The sequence below is a fragment of the Prunus dulcis genome, chromosome 1 (genome assembly GCF_902201215.1).
Source record: "Prunus dulcis chromosome 1, ALMONDv2, whole genome shotgun sequence".
Lineage (NCBI taxonomy): Eukaryota > Viridiplantae > Streptophyta > Magnoliopsida > Rosales > Rosaceae > Prunus > Prunus dulcis.
This window is the reverse complement of record NC_047650.1, coordinates 30,944,510-30,961,385: the sequence shown is the minus strand read 5'-3', so window position 1 is coordinate 30,961,385 and position 16,876 is coordinate 30,944,510. Positions and strand designations below refer to the sequence as shown.

General features: G+C 39.3%; 3 protein-coding genes across 4 annotated transcripts; 1 reads left to right on the top strand and 2 right to left on the bottom strand.

Moving 5' to 3' along the window:
- Nucleotides 1-143: 143 nt before the first annotated feature.
- Nucleotides 144-3,622, bottom strand: LOC117626456 (zinc finger protein GAI-ASSOCIATED FACTOR 1-like). The gene is made up of 4 exons (XM_034358166.1): nt 3,145-3,622; nt 2,658-3,054; nt 2,326-2,543; nt 144-1,451 (listed from the first exon to the last, which is right to left on the bottom strand). The coding sequence occupies exons 1-4, from the start codon at nt 3,287-3,289 to the stop codon at nt 586-588; spliced, it is 1,626 nt and encodes a 541-aa protein (XP_034214057.1). The 5' UTR covers nt 3,290-3,622; the 3' UTR covers nt 144-585.
- A 3,054-nt stretch (nt 3,623-6,676) lies between these two features.
- Nucleotides 6,677-12,472, bottom strand: LOC117615519. The gene is made up of 16 exons (XM_034344618.1): nt 12,174-12,472; nt 11,396-11,607; nt 10,918-11,054; nt 10,721-10,831; nt 10,511-10,612; nt 10,227-10,335; nt 9,931-10,131; nt 9,344-9,512; nt 9,087-9,168; nt 8,904-8,997; nt 8,637-8,733; nt 8,351-8,444; nt 8,123-8,195; nt 7,704-7,877; nt 7,487-7,609; nt 6,677-7,161 (listed from the first exon to the last, which is right to left on the bottom strand). Exons 1-16 carry the CDS (start codon nt 12,184-12,186, stop codon nt 7,000-7,002), a joined length of 1,953 nt encoding a protein of 650 aa, XP_034200509.1. The 5' UTR covers nt 12,187-12,472; the 3' UTR covers nt 6,677-6,999.
- A 284-nt stretch (nt 12,473-12,756) lies between these two features.
- LOC117616386 (COP9 signalosome complex subunit 4) lies at nt 12,757-16,646 on the top strand. 2 transcript variants are annotated; one of them, XM_034345692.1, is made up of 14 exons: nt 12,758-13,058; nt 13,160-13,305; nt 13,566-13,669; nt 13,765-13,825; nt 14,168-14,260; nt 14,360-14,460; nt 14,768-14,876; nt 14,959-15,003; nt 15,122-15,190; nt 15,280-15,371; nt 15,461-15,503; nt 15,605-15,664; nt 16,016-16,075; nt 16,244-16,646. In XM_034345692.1, exons 1-14 carry the CDS (start codon nt 12,929-12,931, stop codon nt 16,316-16,318), a joined length of 1,188 nt encoding a protein of 395 aa, XP_034201583.1. In that variant the 5' UTR covers nt 12,758-12,928; the 3' UTR covers nt 16,319-16,646. The 2 variants fall into 2 exon arrangements, with proteins under 2 accessions (XP_034201584.1, XP_034201583.1); XM_034345693.1 differs by lacking the exon at nt 14,959-15,003 and having other exon boundaries at nt 12,757-13,058.
- The last annotated feature ends 230 nt before the right edge of the window (nt 16,647-16,876 follow it).

The window sequence follows — 16,876 nt, the reverse complement described above, 5'->3', positions numbered from 1 at the left end:
GTCAAATTAATATCTGGTCCAACCCTAAGCTCTCGGATTTGACCACCGCCATCCAGAGTCCATGTGGATCTTTAATTCCGGAAGCGGAACAGTTTCGTGCACAAGTTTGTTGTTTTAGATTTCTAGATGCAATAAGACGAATCTGACGGTGCAAGTACACCCACAAAAACTATTCCAACAATCGCAGGAGAAGGTACTTGAAAGACAACTGAATCACTCTTCACTTTTTACGTAGTACAGACTTGGACGCACATTACATGTTTTCCCTTAATTTTGTGCTGTGCACTTTGCTACGCTAGCAACTAGAAAATTAAGCTCCTGTACACTGCTTTTTTTTCCCATTCACATCCCTACAGACTACAACTTAAATGAGCTAATACTCAAAACAGCTACGATTCAAAAGACAAAATTTAAGCAATATATTTATAATCAGCAGCACAAAACACACAAGGCCACTGCGCTTGGAAAATCTTCAAAAGCAGGAGCGCCAGCGAGTTGCCCAGAGTCGCTCTCTTTACCTATGCCAACAAAATCAATCACAGGAAGGAAAATGAGGCTGTTCTAGAGCAAGGCAGGCCCATTGGACTATCTATCTTGTGCACCTTCCCATGATTCTCTCTGAGAACTCCCAGCCCCTCCCCCTCCTCCATACGCAGCAGCTGCAACGTCGAAGCCACTGCCCCCACCACCAAAGGAATTTAACAACGCAGAAAGCCCGCCTGTGGAAGCACTGCTGCCGCTGTTGCCAACACCTATGCTGAGCCCAAGAAGGTCACGCGTCATGGGCTGACCCCCGAATTGGGAAGGTGGGCCCATCATTAGATCAGTCAAATGGGCAGCACTAGCAGTTGAGAGAAGTTCGAGCCCAACCCCAGCTGCCATCTGGGTAGTACCACCACCACTCTCTGGCTTGTTCCACTGCAGCGCCGTGCTATTTTCTTGAGATGGGGACGAGGATGACGTGGCCAAGCCAAACCCACGAAGCAATGAAGCGTTTGATGCGGCAGCGCCCATTTGGGCTGCCTTTTGGAGCAATGCGGTGGCGGACATGACAGCGGGCTGAGCGTAGTGGCGATGGTCTTGTGGTTCAGGTGTTGGGAAGAGGGAGGAGCCGTTGCTGGAGAGGTAAAGAGAGGTGGAGAGAGAGAGGGATGTGGGTTCATTAATGGAGGAAACGGTTGGGATTGTGGTGGAGCCATCGGGGCGTCCCAAGGTGGAGACTTGATTGGAGAATGAGGATGGTGATGATGTTTGAGGTGGCTGTGAGATCAATGCTGAGGCTGTGGAAGGTGCAAATATGCTTGCAAATACACTGCTGCCGTTGTTGCAGTTTCCTGTTGAGGTGGTGGTGGTGGTGGTGGTGGTGGTAGTGGTGGTGCTAATTGCTGTAGTGGTTAAGCACGTTGTGGCTGGCGTTGGCGGCGAGAGGCCTATTGGGTTTTCCGGCAATTCTGTCAACAAACAGAAGATAATTAAATAATTATGAATATAAAATACATATATATATAAAATGAAGAAGAACTAAACAGAACTTAATTGTACAAAAGCAGGCATGGAAAGATACACGGGCAATGTTGCAATCCAAATATAAAAGGCAAAGTGAAAGCAAGGCGCAGACATGAATAGAGCCGCATAATTCATTTAAATTTTTTGCCAAGTCCTCATTGGAAACAACTTAAAACTTGAAAGCTAAAACTCCCTGCTTTATAAGCAAAAGGAGAAATAAGAAAGGAGAGGCTCAGGCAATAATAGCGTCCTTTCCCTCAACTTTTTTCTCTTTTTTTAATGTTTTTAACCCTCGATTCTAGAGCTCCCTTATCAATCGTGCATCCATCCATTGCCTGTCGCCGTGGGACAACTACTCTCTCTCTTCTCTCTATCCCTACATCCATACCTAATGTGAAAGTTGCATTTTTCCAAGCCTACTCAGCCACGCGAGAACGACATCAAAGAAGAGACAAAACACAGCCATAAAATACAAGCTCGGCCTTCATTATTTCTTAAACTACAATAATTGTTTTTCTGTGAAAACGAGCCACATACAAGATAATATAATAAAGTGGCTTAAAAATGCCGCAGTTGAAACTTGAATTGAATCACTAGGCAAAGCATTTCAAAACATGATCTGAACTGAAACTTCAACGTTCATAATTAATCTGGTGATGTTCAAGAACTAAGAATGTTGTTGAAAAAAATTAATGCACCCAAAACTCATTTTACGTACCAAAGACTATCAAGCTTAGCATTGACGTACATACGATATTAAAGGCGGCGATGTGGCATATGATCATATGGACCACAATTATTTACTTTATTTATTGTTACCTGAGCTCTGAATGGACAAAGCCGGAGACACCACAGTGTTTGACGGCGTCAGAGGCTGTGGAGGCGGCGAAGCCACCACACCCTTCGCATTCGGATTCGGACTCTGATTATTGAGATTCTGATTTCCATCTGAGCCGTCAATCGCTAGGGTTTGAGCCTTCGCGCTCTCCTCCGCCAACGCATCGCAGAAAGCCCTATGCGTTATAAAGCTATCCCTCCTTCAAAACCCAAACAAAACGACAACATCTTAATAATCGGCGGTTTCCGAGAAAATAATACTAGAAAAAAGAGGAAATTTTTTTCGTTTAGTTTATCGGGAACCAAACACACACCTAGAGAATAAAGTTCCACAATCGCATCTGTACTCTCGGGTACCACAGGTCTTCATGTGCGCCTTCCAATCGGACTGTACGGCGTATTTCTTGGAGCACCGCTCGCACTTCCACTTCTTCTCGCCGTGCTTTCTACAGAAGTGCTTTTTTATTCCCGTCAAATCGCCGAGGGCTCGGGTCGGGTTGTGGTGCACGCAGGAGGTCTCAGGGCACACATAGACCCGCTTCCGGATTTCTTTGGTTGTTCTTTGTCTCAGCTTCCACGGCAAGTTGTGGCCTCGCCGATGGAGCTGCAAGTTCTGATCACGCTGGAACCCTTTGTTGCAGATCTCGCACACGAAACGGTTCGTTGCGAGAAGCGTTGTCGGCGACAGAGCGATCACCTCCGCTTCGGGATCTGAAAATTTTGAAATTAACAAGATATTAGATGTTATTTTAGCGTCAATTAGCAAAAATTAAAGGCTCATCGAGTTCCGATCTTGTATACCTGGCATTCCGGGAAGGTTTCGTTTTTTCTTAGGAGGCGGCTCTGGAAGAGTCATGGTTTCGTGAGCAGAGGAAGATAAACTAGCTTCCCCTGAAGCTGTTGAAACTGTCAGTAACGGGGATGAGGAATTGTCCAGGTCCCCCATTTTTGTTCCCTTCACTTCAATCTCTGAGCTCAAAGCCTCTAGAACAAGCTAACTACTTAGGGTTTTAGTTCTGATTGTTTAAAATAAGCAAACACTTTCTGATTGTTTCCCGGGAAAAGAGAAATTTATTCCCGAGAAAAACCGGCCAAGTTGCACGAGCTGAATTACTAGACTCTTTGCTCGTTCAACGAAAACCAACGGAAACACCGATTCAACTCAGTCATCGAGGTCATGGACGGAGAACCAAAGTCCCATTAGGCGGCCGCTCCGTAGCTGAAATTTAAATGAAAGAAGCTGACAGAGAGAGAGAGAGTTGAGAGAGAGAGAGAAAGAGAGAGATTTAAACGGAGTGGAAAAAATTAAATATATTGAAAAATGGGTTGAAGCGGCGGCAGTTAACCATGGTTAAGGTTTGAAGCAGTGCATTTTTAACCGTGGTTAGGGAATATAACTGAGCCCAATGAGCCAAGTCTGATCCCGTCGCCGATTGTTTCGATCTGGCCGTCCACGTGTCACAATAAGCTGGCAGATGTCATTTGTCGGAGGAAGTCGGACTAGGCGGTGCTTGTCTTTTAGCACAAAAGGCTAAACCCAACTATTCTTCTATCCTATTGCTAAACCTTTTTTATATAAAGACATAAACTTTGCCTAATTCTCATTGCCGAAAAAAGACATTTACAACCCTACTGAACCCACCGTCTTGCTTCTGCAACGCAGGATGTTTCGGTCTTTCCAGTGAGTTGTGTTATGCTTGAATTACCAGTAATGCCACTGAGCCGATAAGGACGAGCAAGTGAAATGTGGACAAGACAATTTAAACGTTTTGCCCGCACTCCGATCCTCAGTGGCTTTCTTGTGATTCTCTTGAAAACCTTGTCTGAATTCTTCTTCTTGTTGTTTTTTTTTTTATAGGGCATATTCCTCATCAAAATTACTGCCTTTGGGTTTTTGGTCTTACCTGTGCTTCACAGTCAAGCAGTACGCTACAGTACCAAATGGAGGTCAAATGTCACTGAAGCCCTCGTGAGTCATTAGCACGTGCTTGAGTCTGCCACTAAAGAGGTTCAATCCCCTGCTTCAAAGCCCATTATAATATAATGGACTTGCTGGTGTTGTGGACGCTAGATGGGGCAGATGCAAAGCGAAGATGGTAATGCGATGCATGGAAAAATATACTGTTGCATAAAAAGGCAAATACCCTTTTGTCTTTCCGAGTAGACCCTAAATCCCGAAATGGACAGCTACGCAAAGGCCACCATCTTTTTCAAAAGTCTGATGATGATACCAAGCCCCAGTGGCAATTTGGACTTTTTACTGCATAGTATATACTAATCAGAAATAGACACAGTGGACTGGTTGCAGGCCGTCGACGGTCCGTTGAACTTGGGGCCCACAAACTGAGAGCTTTCAGACGCTGAGATGGACGGCCCAGATGCATTCAGCCAACACAGCCCTAGTATTTGTTTAAAATCGTTGACAGGTACTTTATGCTATTGTTTTATCTCTGATGGTCATTATACTCAAATAATTAGAACCACGGACATTATTTTTATGAAGAAAAGCAAAGAAAAGCAAGTGAAGAAAGTTGCATCTGATCTGCTATTTGTTTGTACTTAGTATGAACACGCTACACAGATTTCCATCTAATCTAACATAATCTAAAGGAAGTTAGCCCCAAATAATTATTTAATTACAATTATGGACCTTTGTTTTTAATATTTTATATTTTATATCCCAACTAACATTAAAGCTCATCATTTATGCTCTGCCAATTTAGGAAGAAAACAGTGCAGCCACAACCTGGGTTGTGCAAAAGCAAACTTGTTCCCAAACTGAATGAGTCAAAACAAAGTTGGTTTGCTTGCTTTGTTTTGTTTTGGGGGCTTTTGGCTCGAAGCTCAGCCGAAACGTTGATCTTTATATTTTATTTTTGTTTCGTTTGGTTCTTTCTTTTTGTTTCATAGTGTTGAGAGACTTCTGACCCCAAAAAACGAGCAGAGCTTTCCGCTGTTTTTATAATGAATTAATTATAAAAACATATATATAATCCATGAAGAAAAAGACAAGTGCGATTGATGAAAGCTTACCAAATAAAGAAAAATATTAATCAATGTCATGATTTAAAACGAATTAGTTTCTGCTAAGATCATAATTCAATACCAAATGGGATCAAAATTGGAATGATTATGTTCAAAGAAAACTTACTGCTTATCCTTGTAAATTTGACTTGGAAAGAGAAAAATACATTTCCTATAAAAAGGCCATCGCGGCTACGCATCTGTTTAATTATGTCGTATTAGGCATATTCATCAGATAAGTACATTTCTTAAGGTTCACCCAATCCCAGACCAGGGACGTGGAACTTTCACTTTGGGAAGGGAAAGAGTGGTTGGATAGGAGTTTCGAATTTCTTCATGGACTAAATTCAGAGTAAACACCAGGATGTGACAGGAAACAAGAGTCTACAAAGGTGCTGCAACAAAGACTTGGTTTAAAATTCGAAATTATTATGGGCTCAAAGCAAATAGAAAGCTGAAATTTTAAAACATGTTGTTCAAATTCAAAGCAATCTTTTATTTTATTGACAAGTTTTATTAAGGTGAAGGGAAGGAAAGGCTGAGCAACTCTTATTAATAGATACCAATTTGGAAGACTAACTTCAGATACCAACTTGTGTACCATCTTTTTAATAGAAATGGAACCCACCAATACAATGAGTTTCACGTTTTATTAGAGAGATTGTACACAAGTTGGTATCTAAAGTTGGTCATTCTAGCATTTTCCTTTCTGATATATGCATTCATTCATTCCTGACTAGTGAGATAAAAATGATTGTACAAATACACAGCTGTAAGGTTGTGAGGCTTGGCATTATATCAAAAAGATTAAATGAGATTGCACAGTTACACACAGCAAGAGGCAATCATCACTAGTTTGATTATCTTCTTGTTGCTTTTCCTCCCTTTTCTGATTCCAATATGCTACATAAGGTCCACCTTGAATCTTGATTTTTACATGGCCCCCCCTTCCCTTCCCTTGCCTTTTTCCCCCCTTCGTTATATAATGGTCTGTTGCACTGTGTGTGGGGTCCACAATACTTTGCTTTGTGAATGCACGAGTCAATGGCCTACTAATTCTTGAAGGTAAAAAAAGGCTACGGAGGGAGGGTGGGTGATTTGTGATTTGTGATTTGAGAATATGTCGACCTTTTGAATTATTTGACCCTTACGGGATCAGGATCCCATATCTCTCTTGTTATCTGGGTTTTTGCTAAATGCATAGAACCAGCAAGATCTATCAGTGAGATGATGTTTGGCAGAAAATAGGCCGTCTCACATTTATGGACTAAAGCTTGCATAAGATTTTCAGAAGGGGGTACCCAAAAAAGAGTAGCAAGAAGATTCTAACTTCTAAACATTTTTTCTTTTTTCATGTTTCTCATCTATACAGTCAATCAATCAAATTTAGGGGGAAAAAAAAAGGATCCGACTAGATGATCTCTGTACATTAACATGAAATGATTATGAAAGTTAGGAAAACGCAAAACTGGTAGTTGTGGAAGACAAAAACATCTATGATCGTGTGCAGGATTGGCTGCAAAAATGTTGATCTCAAGTCTTGGCATGTCTGGAAGTGTGTGCCGACCATCAAGACCTAATCATGCCTGACCTGAACAACTCTACCACATCCCTTACGCATACAGCATTTTCTCATGACCGGCATGCATTGAATATCTCACCCCGCATAGCATCAATTGGCATATGCTCAAGCGTGTAGCGCTCCGGACCCTGGTACAAACCAGTCTTTTCAAGGAGAGCCAACCCTTCGTCTCTACCATACCTTGAAGAATAGAGTCTGAGGTATTCAATGTCCTGATAACCCACACAAATGTCTAATCAGCATGACACAGGAATTATACGAAAGAAACACCACACTAGTTTAAAATTCAAAACTTTTGGAGCAGGAAAAGAATCAGGATTTAGAGTTCCAGATCCATAAACGTTGGGTAAAATTTTAAGGAAGACTAATTTAATGGTTAATTCTGATCAATGATTTAGATATATTACCAAACAACATTTGCAAGGAGCTATGAATGGATTGCTGTACAATTGTTTTATATGTGTTAAAGAAGAAGAAAAGGAAGAATAAAACAAACCGGTTTGAAATAAACTAATTATCACATTAAGCTTCACTTACTTGCAAGCCACTGAGAATGCGCTCAAGTCTGACCGAAGCCACTGGTTCATTTGATGATGAGAACACTTTGCCAGGGTAGAACAAAACTCCGTCTCCAGGGGGAAGACCACGCCTAAATCTTATCTGCTCAAAGGCACATTTATCAGCAAATTGTAAGGAAGTAGCTTTTTATAATTGTTAATTAATGTCATAAATCATCTGGATGCCAGGAAAGTACCTCTGCACTAGGAACATTTGCCTTCTCATAGCAATTGGCACCCCAATATAAGAAACCTGTTCCACCTTCTTTCCATACGCGCCACATTACAGCCCGGTGCTGAGTACCTCGCATCCCCAGGTGCCAATTGGGATGGGGGTCAGACGGTCCCATGCACACATAAGTCCACCATTCCTACAACATTGACGAGTTCACATTCTTCAGCGGGTAACAAATGAGATGCAAGGATTATAACTAGGCATCAAAACATAATTCTTAGAAAATGTACAGTGACGATGTTTTCCTAATTGCAATCATTAAGGAAGAACAAATTCAAACCACAAAAACAAAGACCACAATCATAAAATAAAGGGAGCCCAGATTTTAAGAAAGTTCCCCAGAGAAATTAGATGAGTCAAGCAAAATTTATGTCATATCACCTCGCCATTTTCTGGTTGTATTTCAGCAATAATCTCCTTGACCAAATCTTCTCGATTACCAAGCACCCATTCACTGCAAATTTCAAACCAAATTGTATTTATTCAGACATTGGTATTGACAAAAATTAGAAAGCAACAGAAGTCAAATATCCCAGATATTTTAATTTCAACTGTTCATATATAAAAGGTTCCTTAGTGAACACATACAAAACAAATGGAAAACACTACCTTGTACAATAAATTTGAGTATGTGGGCGTAAAAACTTTGGAACTTTTACAAAAGCCTCAAACGCAGTGGGTGCAAGAGGTGCATCGCTTGGTCCTACATGGCAGAAAAGAGCAACATAAGAACATCTTCAAATATAAAAGACTAGCCAAGAGAAGGGGCCAAAACATAGTAAAATATACACCGCATTCACCATAACAAAACAAACAGTCAGAGTCATACTACCACCCATGGAACTTTATACAATAATTAAAAACATTCAATTATAAGGAACGGATGAATTCATACCACAGTAGTAAGTAGTTAAAACACGAGCATCAGGAGCGTAGGCATGGATCTCACTGGCTATGCTGCGAAGGGACTCATATTGCTCCAAATTCAGTGGCTGGCATATATTATTGCATGCACATTAACTTACTACAAATTAATTGTCCATTTGGAAAAAGTAATAATTCTAAATTGAAAAACTTAAGCAGAATTAAGGGAAATGGGGGAATCATCAACATAATCCAAAAAAGCTTACTTTCCTATCAGTTTGCAAAATAGTGTTCATACCTCATCCCACAAGTAAAAATATGCTTTCTTCCAGTGAGACTTTGTCCTCAATATCTCAATTTGTTTCTGCATGTAATCCTTCGCTGCATCACCGCTGTGGCACATCAGCAAATGGGTACAACCTCATCAGTTTTCATCACACATATACCAGATAGAAGTGAACTTGGATGACTAGCTGTATACCCAGAGACAGATCGACTATATGGCAAAGCATAGGCTGCTAATCGTGGGTTTGAAAAATATTCATCTGATTTTGGATGATCAGCTACAACAGAAAGAAATAAAGGGATCCAAAATACATCAGATTCAGTAAAGCAATTAATGCATCTTTCTTAGGAGGCATTTATTAAAGGCAACAAAATGAGAAAGTTTAAGCAATCAGAGCTAACAGCATAAGTAATTGATAATAGAAGAGTAACTTATGGCTCGCTCATAAGTACCTGGCCAAGGGCAGGTATATGTCAAGACACGCATGCTATCACCCCATCTGCAAAAGTATGGACTGATTCTGTATTGAAGAAGCCACTTAAAATGCTGATCCAATGCCTCATACCACTCATCACTCCCATGTTCAACACCAAAACGATCCTCAATTACAGTATCAGATATCTAACATACGGTTAAAGATGCAATTACATGATTAGGATCATACATTGGTAGAACATGGAACATTATATTATTTTCTAAAGAGCTTTGGTCTTTGTCATAAGAATAGCACATAGACAGAAATTCTCAAGTTTCCACTTCTAAATTCTACACTTACTAATAAGTTTTTATGCTTCCCAGTTACTTGAATTAATATAGTATAAAGTTCAGAAGTTCCCTCTTAAGCTCATGTCACGTAAAGATTTCAAATCTAGTGCGCTTATACTAAAACAACTAGTGCACATTTGCCTCTATTTCCTTTAAATTCCATATTGACTAGACCTCTGCTTGTATGAGCAAACTACCACTAAATATGTCAGAAGTTAAATAACAAATCTCCAACTTTAGAAAAGAAAAAAAATTAAATTAAGACACAGGATACGCCAAATACAGCAGGAAGTGATGGAGTTTCAGGAAGAATGAAGTCCCAAACTGTCATGTGAATCTTCACGCGTACTGAAAGGCTTGATATAGCATCTTCCTCCATCATATCAACTGGCCCATTATATGAAACAAATTCTGAAAATAATGGCGACAAAAGAACTCTTCTTAAAGATGTTGTTGCAGATTTCAGTCTTTCTACCTAAAAAGGAAAAATGGTAAAATGATGAGTTAATAACACCGCCAAAATTAAATAGAATAATACAATTATGTACGAAGTTCAATTCGGAAACCAACCACTTCATCCACCGGTTTTCCGTCAATGGGCTCCACCATTTCAAGACAGCTTCGAAGATCCCTATAAATCTGATGCTTCTCGGATTTGCCCAAACATTGTGAAGGGATCCTGGTCCAGGTCAGGATCAATAATTGTAGAAAATTCCATGTTCATATATCAATGTATATGGAAAGGAATTCAATATTACTAAATGGCTAGAGAGCTAAGAGAGTAATAACTTATTGAGTATAAACAAAAGCACAGCACTCAAAACAACTGAAATAAAAAATGTGAATAGACTCACTCTGCATCTGCCTTTGTAGCAGTAATGATGATCTCCCCCTCATACTGTCCTGGGGGTTGCGCACTAGGAACATCAATGGAAACCCAAACTGCAGTTGTCTCTCTGGAGGGACCAGTGCCGAGACAAAACAGATTGTGTCAGTCTCTTGCAATAACTTGTCTTATAGCATTATTTCACGCCAAATATAAAGCTTACTAATGTGGTCAGTACCCTGGTAATAGGCTTATTTGACTAACTGGAAGATCAAGAGGCACAAGAGCATCTGGGACACCCAATATGGGCACCACACGCCGCAACTTTATTGATTGTCCAAGAACCAACCTGCATGCAGCCAATATCAAAAAATAAGGAATCGGAAAATTAATTGTAAACCTGAAGCAAGAAAAATATAACTTTAAAAAACTAACCGATCACCAGATGTGGAGCATAAGTCACTACACTGGACCTGCACAACCCCTGCATTTCCAGGACCACCCCAGGAAACTTTTGGACGTACTGCAATTTGAATACTTTCTCTCTCGTTTCTAGCAGCCAGAAGATTAACCTTCAAATAAGCCCACCTTAGAAGCCAGAAGACTAGAATACCTCAAAAAACAGACGGACATGTGCTTTACCCTTTTCTATTAAGTAAAGAAGTAACCAATATGTCGGTGTTTACAATGTATGATATCTCCTAAATATTTTAACAGAAACTAAATGGAACAAACAAAAGTAAGTCTCAAGTGACTATGCATATAGCCAGGAAAGAAAATATTGATGTGCAAATGCAAATTGATACAATAAAAAATAAAAAATTTCACAACACATTGTTAGATTTGGTGAAGGATTGTAATCCAAATTACATTAGTTAGCAAGACACCATTTAAATAATGGAACGATACATACCAGCTCCAAATTCCTAGGCATTTCTTGTGGCCCAACATTTGCTGTACTTGGCATGCACCACACATGCACTAAATCAGCAGTTGGAACCTCTGTAGGGTCAACTGATCCCTTGTGTGGATTTGAACCTTGTAAGCCGCCATCAGTCCATCCATATGCCGTCCCTCCTCCAGCAACACCTTCAACTGGTGGCACACTGACGTCCTGAGGATTCCCTGGTAGGTGTATCAACATTCAAAGAATAAAGCAAATCAGTTCATATGAAATAATTACATAAGCATCTCTACATTCAAAAGTATTTACTCAATTTGAAGGTAAAATCAACTTAAAGGCACTCTGTAATCTGTATCCAATCAGAAAAATCAAATGGTAAACCCTACAAAACAAAATTGGAAGTTTCTAACAGCTTTCAAGTAAATAACCGTTGTGGATCGTCTAAGCAAAAAGTAAAACAGTAACGCAAATGCAAAAGGCCCTACACGATTAGAAGCAAAAACCAAAAATTTATAAAGAAGAAAAAATTCAATTTCCGGGTGATTACAAGTGAAATAAAAAAAAGTTTTAAACGTCATTTGATGTCAAACTATAACCGTTGATCGTAAGATTTCAAGTTTAATTTCTTATAATTTCTAACTCATTCCGCCATTTTTCTCAGGAACCAACAGTGCATTGAGGAATTCGTCAAGATAACGGTAAAAATTAAACAGCACCGACTTGAAGGAAATATTAAACTAACTCTAGAAAGCGAAGAGAGAAGGGTAAAACAATCGCCGGCACTAACCTGAGTCATCCATTTCTGGCAATTACAATTTGCAATTCACAGAAGATCGAGATGTCTCTTCCTCCGTTCTCCGTTTTCACTTTTCAGGTAAAGAAGCAAAGGGTCGCCTGAGCCTGAGAGAAACGATCCCGTTGCAGAAAGCCAAATGATACAACTATACCAGAATTTTCCGTTTCTTTTTGTTTCCGTAAGTATTCCAGTTTTTTTTTTTCTTTCTTAAATGCACTTCTTGTATCTAAACAGAAATTAAACAAATAATTGATTGCGGTTTGTGCCTGAGTTGTTGCACAAAAAAATAAAAGAGCACCGAAAGTCGAAACAGATGAAGTTTTATATTTTTCTTATTTTGTAGTCTTTTTTTTTTTTTTTTACTAATTAACCATTATGGTTTTTTATTTGAAAATTATTATGGCACTCCTCTAAAATAATCAAAAATAGGAATATTCCACCCAAAAGGGCCGGGCCGGGCCCGATACAATGGACAAATAATCTAGTGACAAAATTACTCTTTGGTACTCACGACGTGTCGTTTCTGGATTAGCTGGAAAATAACACAACACTGCACTTGGATGCAAATAGCCCAACTACTGCTCCTTGTTCTGTAATGAGCCCCTGAAACATACCGTCAAAAGAGGTTACGGAACCAACGCCACCGTAGCCTTGTAGAAGAAGTGGACCGAACGATAATTTTCTCAAAGGGTTTAGGGTTTGCACCATAACCAAACCCCCAGTGACGAAGCCAAGGCCGAAGAACCATGGAGAGTGCCTTCGCGAGCGCCTCTGCGATCTCTGACCAGAGGCAAAAGATCGAGCAGTACAAGCACATTCTCTCCACCGTGATTTCCTCAAGCGACGTCGTTCAGGCCAAGAAGTTCATCGATCACAGTTATATTCCTTCATTCTCACTCTCTCTTTTAACTTTTGCAGACTTTGTTTTTTCCTTTTAGCAGCTTGTTGAGCCTTATATATCTTACTCTACTCTCCAGTGTTGTCGGAGGATGTTCCTTTGGTGGTTTCGCGGCAACTTTTGCAGAATTTTGCTCAAGAGTTAGGGCGGTGGGAGCCGGAGACCCAGAAGGAGATTGCCCATTATGCCCTTTCTCAGATTCGAGCCGTTTCATTTGAAGAGCAGGTTCGTTTGGAACGAGTCCCCATCTATATATTAATATCGAGAATCAGTACTTTGTATTTATTTTCTTCAAATTCTTTGAGATTGGATTTCACATTTCCCGCATTGTTAGGAATGATGTAGATGTCATTCTCCCATGTATAGAATATAGGGATTGCTGGTGGTGACCAATCCATTCATTTAAGGAAATATTTTTTATTTTAATTTTAGAACTTTGGGGTTATTTTGATTTAGAAAGTACCATATGGTTTCATGTGTTGCAGGTGCTAATCATAAGAGAGAAACTAGCGGAATTGTACGAGTCTGAGCAACAATGGTCAAAAGCAGCTCAAATGCTTAGTGGCATTAATCTAGACTCTGGAATGAGGTCTGATAGTAAGATACTTTTGCTTTTAGTGTGTATTTTTTCTCATAATGGACTCTGGAATTAACAATCTATATGTTTTCATGGTATTCCTTCAGAGTGGTTGATGATACATTCAAGTTATCAAAGTGTGTCCAAATTGCTCGCCTATATCTTGAGGTATTGGCTTATTTTTCTTCATTGATACAAATTTTGTGATTTGAAATGGTGGTTGTTGTGATCCTCAATTGATAAGATACCAGACTGGACCATGAGTGTCTGCATATAGAAACTTTTGACAAGTTGATGACTGTAACATTCCCATGTTCTGATTGTTAAGAGTTGTTTTTTCTAGATGGTTGCCTTCTCATTGGAGAAATATGCCTCAGTATCAACTATGACTATTTTTTTTATGCACATTTTCTGCTATTGATGTTGGAATCAAAAGATTTGTCTATAGGATGCTAATAATATAGGTGATAGTGTAATTGTAATTGAAGTTTTTGTATGTTTGTTTTGCAGGATGATGATGCTGTCAATGCAGAAGCTTTTATTCATAAAGCTTCATTCTTGATTACCAATATTCAGCATGAAGTTTTGAATTTACAGTATAAGGTTTGACATTGTTGGGTAGTTAGTGAAAACATTTGCATCAAAGTCTACATGCGAAAAGCACTTTTTAATTGCTTTTCCCCCCTGTTTCCCTCTTACCAGGTTTGTTATGCGAGGATTTTAGATTTAAAGAGGAGGTTCTTGGAGGCAGCATTACGTTATTATGAATTTTCTCAGATTGAAAAGAGGCAAATAGGAGATGAGTATGTGAAGTTGAATTGATTAGTCTTGTGCAAAATTTTCTTTTGATTTGTATGTGAGTATCAATAGTTTATCTGGTTGACTTGATAGTTGTGGTTTCTAAAAGAGGCCATTAGGACATGAGTATGCCAAGTTAAACTGATCTAGACTAGTGCAAATTGAGCATATTGTGTATGAATAATTTATCTGGTAGACTCGTTAATAGTTGTGGTTTGCTTTTCCCCTCCCCATTATCCTCCCCACTTTTTCATTCTTGTTGGCTGTAACATTTTAATGATGGATCATAGAAGTTCATTCATTTTGTTTCAGAGAGATTGATGAGGAAGCACTGGAGCAAGCTTTGTCTGCTGCAGTTACGTGTACAATTTTGGCTGCCGCAGGACCCCAACGTTCTCGTGTTCTTGCCACTTTGTACAAAGTAAATTTCTTTACCTGGATATATATATATGAATGCGGTTCTTCATTTCGCATTATTCTGATACCTTGGGGTTTTGGTTCAGGATGAGAGATGCTCAAAATTAAAAATTTATCCAATACTACAAAAGGTGCTCACTCTGGTTCATATATATATATATATATATATTATCTTTTACTTTTTTCTTCTTTTTTTTCTCCTGACTGTATATTACACTTTAACTGTTGCTTTAACGGATATATATTTAGGTGTATTTGGAGAGAATTTTGAGGAAACCAGAAATTGATGCATTTTCTGAAGAGTTAAAGCCGCATCAGGTTATAAATTTTCGTCTCCTCTATTTCAGATATTGTATCTGCAAACTACTTTTCGTTGGCCATAACAGTTCTCTTATTTATCTGAACAGAAAGCACTTCTGCCGGACAACTTTACAGTGTTAGATCGTGCAATGATTGAACATAATCTTCTCAGTGCCAGCAAACTTTACACAAATATAAGGTTGGAGATATGTTGCTGTTGATTTTTCTTTTCGATTTATGTTATTCTAGGGGGACAACTTGGTCTAATTATCCCGAGTTATGTTGCAGTTTTGATGAGTTGGGCACTTTGCTGGGAATTGAACCTCATAAGGTACAGTTTTCTTCTGTCGAGTTGGGCACTTTGCTGCCCTCTCTGTCTCTCCCTATATTACCATTCATGTATCTCAAATGGATTATATATCTGGCTTGCAGGCTGAGAAGATTGCATCAAAAATGATCTATGAGGACAGAATGAGGGGATCTATTGATCAGGTATGAATTACAAATTGTTGTGTATGCCAACCGAGGACTTTAAATCATCAGTGCTTATGACATAGAAATCAGGCCTCCTCAGTTGTGAGAACCTCTTCCAGTTTCATTATATGGAAGAATGTTAAGTGTTCATCAATCCACTGTATGACCCTGAGTTTCATTTTGTTTTCATGGATGCTGCTTCCACAATGAGGAACTTAAAATTCCAATATTTGATGCAAGGGAAATTTTTTATTGGGATGAGATTCAGATTAATGTTTGATTTTGTAATCCATTCTAAATATGTGGCTTTTTGTGACAATCTTTTATTCTAGCGCACATCTTAGCATGTATCTGATAAGTTTATAACAGGTGGAAGCTGTCATACATTTTGAGGACGACACTGAAGAGCTGCAACAATGGGATCAGCAGGTAAATTTGTCTGCGTTAATTAGCATCAGATATGGTAGTCTCCAATTTCAAATTTCACAAACTGATGTCAATGTGTCTGTCTTGTCATTTTTGTAAGGTAGTTTTTAAGCACCACATGTATCGTCTAAATGTTCAAATTTTCTTCTTATTTGCTGGCTATATTTGCAGATTGTTGGCCTGTGTCAAGCGCTCAATGACATATTGGACAGCATGGCAAAGAAGGGCTTGCCAATTCCTGTCTGATCTTTCTTGACGTTGATTCAGAAATTGAACAGTGAATTTGTTTTCACCTCCATACATTTTGATAGCTGTCCCTTTCCCATTACATATTGTAGCGATTCCAATTTCTTGAGAATTACTTGTTATGAGAACTAATTGTTTAGATTAGCTTCAGACGTAAATTTCATATATTGTGAAAAAGACGTAAATATCCCCTGGAAGGTGATTTGTGCATAACTTGTTTGTGGCTGTTAATGGCAAGCACTGTTTTGCAGCCCCAATAGGAGGGAGGTCACATTTCCCCGTCATTTCAAGTAGAGCATATTAAATATAGTTGTAACTTTATAGCTTAGTTATTATGCTCCGTTGTGTGGTTCGAATGTTCAACGGCTAAGCAACGTCGAAACCCATTGCTGCTTTCTTCCGACCTCCAAATCTAGTTTTCTATCTGGTCCTGAACTCCTCGTCAAGAAAATCAGCGGGCTTTTATGTGGAAGTATGGGTTTCTCAAACACTTGATTTTGCCGATATATAGCTATGGTCGCTTTAATAGTTGAACGAGAAGCACCTGACCTGACCCCT

Bases quoted from the DNA above. Each gene is read 5' to 3' on its own strand.
- LOC117616386 (XM_034345692.1), top strand. From the start codon at position 12,929: ATGGAGAGTGCCTTCGCGAGCGCCTCTGCGATCTCTGACCAGAGGCAA. The intron at 15,004-15,121 runs GTGCTCACTCTG...ATATATATTTAG, and splicing joins TTTATCCAATACTACAAAAG to GTGTATTTGGAGAGAATTTT. The intron at 15,372-15,460 runs GTTGGAGATATG...GTTATGTTGCAG, and splicing joins AAACTTTACACAAATATAAG to TTTTGATGAGTTGGGCACTT.
- LOC117615519 (XM_034344618.1), bottom strand. The intron at 9,513-9,930 runs GTATCCTGTGTC...ACCGTATGTTAG, and splicing joins CACTTCCTGCTGTATTTGGC to ATATCTGATACTGTAATTGA. The intron at 8,445-8,636 runs GTATGAATTCAT...TCTGCCATGTAG, and splicing joins TTTAACTACTTACTACTGTG to GACCAAGCGATGCACCTCTT.
- LOC117626456 (XM_034358166.1), bottom strand. From the start codon at position 3,289: ATGGGGGACCTGGACAATTCCTCATCCCCGTTACTGACAGTTTCAACA. The intron at 2,544-2,657 runs GTGTGTGTTTGG...TGGGTTTTGAAG, and splicing joins TGTGGAACTTTATTCTCTAG to GAGGGATAGCTTTATAACGC. The intron at 1,452-2,325 runs GTAACAATAAAT...GTTTGTTGACAG, and splicing joins TTTGTCCATTCAGAGCTCAG to AATTGCCGGAAAACCCAATA.